The sequence below is a fragment of the Esox lucius genome, chromosome 15 (assembly GCF_011004845.1).
Source record: "Esox lucius isolate fEsoLuc1 chromosome 15, fEsoLuc1.pri, whole genome shotgun sequence".
NCBI lineage: Eukaryota > Metazoa > Chordata > Actinopteri > Esociformes > Esocidae > Esox > Esox lucius.
In genome coordinates this window covers 17,592,376-17,600,312 of record NC_047583.1, presented here as the reverse complement: position 1 = coordinate 17,600,312, position 7,937 = coordinate 17,592,376, and the positions used below count along the sequence as shown (strand labels likewise).

The window sequence follows — 7,937 nt, the reverse complement described above, 5'->3', positions numbered from 1 at the left end:
TCCACCCTTGGGGCTGGTGTTGTAAAGTGAGTGCGAAAAGACACAGAGCGGTCTTTTGGGATTCTGTTTCAACCTGTTGGAAATTCTTTGAAACACAGCTAAACTAAGCGTGACAGTTAGCCTGCGAGGGAGCAGGCTCTAGAGGTATAAGTACTGTACTAAGACATGGCAGAGTGTCCAGCCTCCCGTCACAATATTAGTTTTAACACTGCAATAATGTATTACGTTTTGCCAGGGGGTTATACATTTCACTGGGAGGACTGTCCTCTAGCCCAAACCTGGGGGAGGAGACCTAGACAATACACCACCCTCAGGTTGGGAAAATTGTGTCTCCACATCTGCCCACCTTCACCATCTCAGTCCCTAGTTATTACATTGCAATAGTTAATGTTCAGGGGGACTACTGGAATTTTTGTTTAGCCACTGTGCATCAACTCTTGTTGTTGATTGCACTTTTGGGTTTCTGGACTGGGTGTCTGAACAAACACTTTAGGATAATTGCTGATATTAAAAGGGCATTATAAAAATACATTTGATTGAATATAAGTCTTGAATACATCTTCACCCGGCACAGCTAGAAGGGGACTGACCACCTTTCCAATTCTGGTTTCTCTTGTTTGGAGCCTACTAGGGAGGTATCAGGCTGGCTATCTGCAAAAACACTTTGTGACTACTGCTGTATAGAGGGCTTTTTCAAATAAGGAATCAGGGATTGTCCCACAACCATTCCTGAATCACCTATGAATTGTGGAAACTAATGGTATCCCACACTACAAACTAACCCGACCAACACCATGGTTTGGGTTTGAATCCCACACAAAAATCATAGCCTTCCCTCTGGTGCCAAATTGATCTCAAATGTATTGACTGTAAAAACGTAACTGAAATATTTCATAGCATGAAAAAACTAAATTCGATCGTATGAAAAAATGATGATAGATGATTAAATGTAAACATTTAGCCTAGTTATACAATTCTTAAAATTCTCGCCAGGTTGCATTGGGAAACCAGTGCATGGAAAGGCAATGATTTTCACCTTATAAAGGTGTGATTCATAGCTAATCGGGTGCGAAAATTCAATGCCCAAACCCTCGCCTCCACGCCAATGAAGGCTCAAAACTTGGTTTTGAGAAAACATGATTCGAACCATAGACTGTAAAAATAAGATTCGAACGAAGATGGGAAGAAATTGTAATCGTAAGAAGCGAACGTGTAAAAAACGTTTTTGAACGAAGACTTTTAAGATTGGACGCGAAAATCCATTTAATGATTGTAGCATACACTTTTTCCACGCTTGAATCTATTTTTTTCATACTATTAAATATTTCAGTTACTTTTTTCTTTCTTACTCAATTTGGCTCCATACGTTTCCATACACTATGTTTCGGATTAGCACAGCAACAGAGAATTGGACACCTCTCACAACAAAGCTAGCATTGGCCCATAAATAGCTGCTCTTTAAACTTGTGATGGCCATTCGAGGCTTCATTAGCGTTATTTCAGCAGCAGGATATTATGCTGGCAGCACTCAGATTTTCTTTATCATAATAAAAGCCATCATTGAAATCTATAAGGCAATATAGTTAACGATCTGTATAAAAGAACAGACAAGAATAACAGTGGAACGGACATAAACTGCACAGACTAGATTGTTAACTATTTTGCCTTATATAGTTCAATGATGGCTTTTATTTTGAATAATAAAATCTGAGTTAGCTTTGCTAGCGTCATATCCTGCTGCTAGAAGCACGGTTATGAAGCCTCGAATGGCCATCACTACCCCATTCCCTTGTTCACCATAACCACACCTACTCGCGGCCAGTGCCAAACTAGGATTGCCTTGTTTTTCTTGTAGTTATGTACTAAGAGTAGGGAAATAATACCACATACTTGTGCAAAAAGTTCCAAAGCCACAACGTTTTTTTTTTTAAAAATAGGATCCTGGAAATTGGTAGCCACCCCCCATTTCAAGGGATCCACCCCCCTTCCCAGGGCACTAATATCCATTGTCAATTATCCTTTCAAGACAGATGGGCTACATACTTGCATCTTCAAAGAACAGATAGGCTACAAACATAACCTTGCATCTTCATTGAACAGAGAAATGACATAAACCCAGGTCAAACCAATATCTCTTTGATAGATTAAGCGCTCTGTTGGCCCAGTTATTCACTTGCTCAAATTTACACCTTTACAATTCAATGGCCTTGGTTCGTAATTGATCATCATTGAACCATTTTGTATCTTTTTCAATGTTTTGCCTACTATGTTCAGACTGAAAAGTAGTTGAATAGTGCCACAGATTCTCGATGTGATCGATATCAGGACTTTGACTCAGCCTCTAAAGGACATTCACCTTTTTGTTCTTGAGGTACTCCAATGTTGCTTTAGCATTGTGCATAGGATCAATGTCCTGCTCGAAGTTCAATTTCCTACTAATCTTCAGTTTTTTGTGGATTTAAGCAGGTTCTTTTGCATCAAAAAGTACCATCTAACCGCCCCAAAAGTCAGGGGTTAAATTCCAGCATCTGCTGTTGTACTTTTTCCCTCTTTTCTGTCTCTTTCCTGTTTCTAATCATTCTATCGTTCAGGTAGAAAATATTCTTTCTCCTTAAATCAGTATAAAGTTATACAAAACTTTGCATAAAAAATTACTATCGGTGACATGTTGATATTTTGATGCTACCTTTTACATTAACTGAGACCTTTTACAGCGTAGCTTCACAACAGAAAAGTCCCTCCCTTTCCATCTGGAAAGCTGCAGTATATAAAGGTTGCACAAACTATTCCCATTCTCTTCCTCCCTCCAAGTCTCTGCAGAAAACAAATAGGTTTGATAGAACATGGCAACTGCAGGAAAAGTATGTATCAATTTTTCAGTGTCTTTGCTCTATATTTCTATGTATGTATGTAAATTTGATGCAATTAATTATTATTCTTTCTATAGCATTTTTTAATGCATGCAGTAACTAAAACTTGGCTTATAACAAATTCTTGTTATTGAGATATATGTGAATGTGTACTGTTCAAGTATTCTCTGTGAATAAGGTAACAGTAAGTGTGGCTTTGAATTAGTTTGTCAATCCTCTCTCTAAGTTATATTTAACTGATACCTTATGATTCACAATTTGTGATTAAAAGTGTTTACATATGTTTGGTATTAGAGAGACTGTATACTTTAGGAAATGGTTGTGGAAAATGTATTACTTTGCAAGTTCATTGTTGGTACTGCAGAATAAACAAACTCCAAGTTTAGATAAATATTCTGTTGAAATTACACAATGACCTGAAGTGTTGAAAACTGGCAGCTGTACTCATGTGTTCACGGACGCACGCACGCACGCACGCACGCACGCACACACAGTTAGCTCCATGCCTAATGTTTCTAATACTATCCAGATTATTTTGCACAACTATTGACCTTCACAGAGAGTACATTTGGTATGAAGCCAATGGACAAAAAGTCTAATATTTATATTGGTCAGATGGCGGTTTGCACAACAGTTGAATGACAGTGGAATTAATAAGATTGTACTCAATAAGAAGAAAGTTAGTTGTTTTTAGTCTACAAAAAAATCCTTTGGCTGAAATATTTTGTTCCACACGGTTTTTAATGTGAAAAGTACCTATCTCTCTGAATTTTGATTTGTTTAACAATTAATGTTGATGATCATTGCATTGGGTCATTGGGTTGCGTTGGGTTGTTATAGGTGATTAAATGCCAGGCTGCAGTGGCGTGGGAGCCAAACAAACCCCTTGTGATGGAGGAAATTGAGGTGGCCCCTCCACAGACACATGAGATTCGCATCAAGGTGAGCGACTACAATCAATGCAAGCACACAAGTTTTATGGTCTAGGCCACACTAGGCCAGTGGAGCCCTCCTGAGAAGATGTAAACACACATAAATACACAATGTACTATGGGTCCATTGGTAGGCCTACACATATATATAAGTGTATAGAAACCTTCATATACTACTCAAAATGCTAACCTCTTTGTCCTGTCGAGTGCAGGTAGTCGCCACAGGTGTGTGTCACACTGACCTGTACCACTTGTTCGAGGGGAAACATAAGGATGGATTCCCTTGTGTTATGGGTCATGAGGGGGCTGGAATCGTGGAGAGTGTTGGGTCCGGAGTGACCAATTTTAAACCAGGTCAGAAATATAGCTTGGAAACTTGCTTTTTCATATTAGCAACTAAATAATACACAGAAAATGTTTGACAGATGTTTACTTCTGTTATGTGATGATGATGATAGATGTTTACTTCTCCTATTAGGTGATAAAGTCATCCCTCTGTTCATCTCCCAATGTGGCCAGTGCAGGTTCTGCAAGAACCCAAAGACCAATCTGTGCGAGAAGGGCTGGTGAGGTCTTATTACTAGCCACGTCTTCAGAAACATTCACAAGATCTTTCTTTATTAGGATGTAACTGGATTGATTATTCTTGCACTAAACATGAGCCAACCCCCCCCCCCCAGGGCTAGTGATCGGTACGATGTGATGTCAGAATCAGACACCAGGTTCACATGTAAGGGGAAGAAGATACTTCAGTTCATGGGGACCAGCACCTTCTCAGAATATACTGTGGTGAATGAGATTGCCGTGGCCAAGATCCACCCCTCAGCCCCCCTCAACAAGGTCTGTCTCCTTGGCTGTGGTGTTGCCACCGGATATGGAGCCGCCATTAACACAGCCAAGGTGTGTTAATTACAAACTGAAGTATCAGATATACAGTACTGTGCAAGTCTGTGCAGAAGTCAAACTAAAGTCATTTAATTGGTGTTTGTGTAAAAACAAATATATATATATATATAGCTCCGGAAAAAAATTAAAAGAGCACCTTTTTCTTTCCTTTCCAAAAAAGTCGAAAAGGAAGGTGTTGAGTGAGGAACAGAAGGGTTAAAATTAAGAGACCACCGCAGATTGAACGCTTCTGTTCCTCACTCAAAACTTTCCTTTTCAACTTTTCTGGAAAGGAAAGAAAAAGGTGCAGTGGTCTAAATTCATAATTTTTTCCAGCTGGCTGTATGTGTGTGTGTATATGTATTTATAATTTTCTTTAATTAAAACGCATCCCAAATAAAGGGCCTTAGTTTGACCTTCAGGTGCCTATGACTTTTGCACAGTACTTTAGTTGTAGTGATGCTTTTAAAGTAAACAGCACAATTAAGTGTTAATGGAAAAATAAACTTTCCACTCCAGGTGGAGCCAGGGTCTACTTGTGCTGTGTTTGGACTAGGAGCTGTGGGGTTGGCAGCAGTCATGGGCTGCAAAAACGCAGGGGCCAAAAGGATAATCGCTGTTGATATTAACCCAGCCAAATATGAAAAAGCCAAGGTCTTCGGTGCTACAGAGTTTGTCAACCCCAAAGACCACAACAAACCCATAAGTCAAGTGCTGTCTGAGATGACCAGTGGAGGAGTGGACTTTTCACTGGAGTGCGTTGGGAATGTGGCCGTAATGGTGGGTTGAGATTGTGTGATTGTAGGTATGTTTGTGTGTGTATGCGTAAGAATGTGTTTATCTTTCTCTTTCTCTAGAGGAGTGCCTTGGAGTCATGTGTCAAGGGATGGGGCGTAAGTGTGCTGGTTGGATGGACTGATATGGATGATTTTGCTGCCAGACCCATTCAGCTCATAGCTGGCCGCACATGGAAAGGATCTCTGTTTGGAGGTGTGCCACACAAAACAGTCAAAGACTAAGTAAAATACCATATGTGGGTGTTATTTAATTTGTGTGCTTTGTGCAGGTTTTAAGAGTAAGGATGCTGTACCCAAGCTGGTAAATGAGTATTTAGAGAAGAAAGTGAAGCTGGATGAGTTTGTCACCCACAACATGCCCCTGGCCCAGGTTAACAGTGCCATCGACCTCATGAAGACTGGAGACTGGTAATTTTTATGTTAATACTGCTTTCCTGTAAGAAGTTTAATTCAATGTTCAAATAATTTGTTTTCTTGTGCTCTCCTTGGTTTGCAGTATCCGGTCTGTCCTGAGTGTGTCACCACAGTAAGAAGGGTCCCTACCACCTAGCCATTTGCAATTTTGGCATGAAACATACTGTAAGGTGGTGGTGGTGGTGGGGGGTGGAGTTGCTTCATGATATTGTACGGCTATTTGTCTGCAAGAAATAACAATGAGGAAACATGCAAATAAAAACAAAAACAAATTTCTGGGGTTCCTTTGCCAATTTCTAATGTAGCCTCTTAGCCAAATATTTATTTTAATCATTGGCAATTTTGCAATGGTAAAATTATAAGTTTATATGGTTTATATATCTTGTCTGTTTCAAATGAAATGTTCCTACTTCGTCAATGTTGGGAAAATAGACTCATTTCTTAGTCATCCTTTCTGAATCACATTAAGTTCACTTAACTAAAAATCAATGTGACCAACAAAAACTAGTTACCAGTATGGCTCCATTTCTTAAAATAAATGTTCATGCAGAATCATGTTTCAACCACACATGATTCAAGGTTCCATTTAAGGTTCCAGAGCGACTAACCGATAAATAGACACAGATTTCATTTTAAAATATGCAAATGGGACAAACACTTGATTGAATAGCAGTAAGTATGTCTTAGTAAGATAGTGAAGTCAGTGGTAAAAAGCATTAGTTTGAGGGGGGGTCTGTGGGTTAAAAGATATTTCAGATACAATTTTGCAAATGTAGGTTTTCAGAAGATGGATAGGGAAACCGCTGTCCTATGTTCAAGGGGAAGCAAGTTCCACCATTGCTGTGGACAGAAAGGAAAGCTCAGGAGGGGCCTTCCTGTTTGTGTTGGACCTATGGACCTGAGGAGACCGAACAACCTGAAGTCATACTCGTGGTTAAATGAAGAGGAATTTGGGAATGTTCACTACCAAGAGACCCTGACTCCCTTCCCTCAAGCCTGCACATATTCCTTATTCTTACAAAACAGGGTGCTACTAAAACAACATTGTTAATGGAGTTTTCTAGCCTCCTAATTTTCAGCATGTTTCATAGGTTAACTATACGACAAGTAAATACTTTCATTAAAACTGAGGCTATAACAGTAATGTAGTTGTGACCTCATTAGGGCAATTTCATCTATAAACTTTGATCTTCCACAGCACAGGGATTGAATATTTCTGCAAGACACTGCATATTAAATACAAAAATATTTTGTGAACTGATAAAATAGGTGGTTAGTCTCCCTTACCCATTTATTGGAGGGTCTTTATTTTTGTGTTGTTTCTGTCAGGTAAATGCAAGTTCTTGTGCTATCAGGGGAATAACCTTTGTGTAAATGTAACAATCTGCTGCTTTTTTTGTGCCATTTGTGAACCTTTTGTTTTGTGTCGTTTCTTAATCGTTTTACCCAAACTGCACATGTAAACATGTGTACACATGGCTCAGCTGGAAAGAGACCATGGTCTCAGTCTGTTGAAATAAAGGTAGAAAATATATTGTTTTAAATATACTAAAACATCATTTACTACAAAAATAAAATTCAAAGGAAACCATATAATTATTTAATTTTGTTTTTTTCTTCTAAACGCTGGTCAATAACAAATGGGGTCAGTGGGGCAATAGTTAGGGAAAATTATCCTCTGAAATTGCATCACAAACAAGAACAGCAATTTTTTTTAAGATGAAGACACTGCTTAAGACAAAGCCTCACCCAAATAAATTCCTAGGAAAGACTGCTCAAACCACTTGAGGCCAATTTTGAGCCAACCCCTACAGCAACTTGTGTTTCTGGTACTTGGCTCAACAGATTAGAGTATCATCAGATCAAGTAGTTGCATTGCCGATTGTGTCTGGGGCCACTTTACTCCTTCCTCTTCGGGCCTCTATTGCTTCCTTTTGAAAAAGTTCAGAGTTAATCAAGGAGCAGAAAGTGAACATGCATGAAAATGTGCTTGTATAAAATGAGGGTCCTTCTCCACTTTCCCGACATAATGCACATTT

General features: G+C 39.1%; 1 protein-coding gene across 1 annotated transcript; it reads left to right on the top strand.

Moving 5' to 3' along the window:
• The first annotated feature begins 2,762 nt into the window (after positions 1-2,762).
• LOC105023309 (alcohol dehydrogenase 1) lies at positions 2,763-6,172 on the top strand. The gene is made up of 9 exons (XM_010892400.3): positions 2,763-2,861; positions 3,711-3,812; positions 4,015-4,156; positions 4,281-4,368; positions 4,483-4,702; positions 5,207-5,467; positions 5,545-5,677; positions 5,754-5,892; positions 5,981-6,172. The coding sequence occupies exons 1-9, from the start codon at positions 2,844-2,846 to the stop codon at positions 6,012-6,014; spliced, it is 1,137 nt and encodes a 378-aa protein (XP_010890702.1). The 5' UTR covers positions 2,763-2,843; the 3' UTR covers positions 6,015-6,172.
• The last annotated feature ends 1,765 nt before the right edge of the window (positions 6,173-7,937 follow it).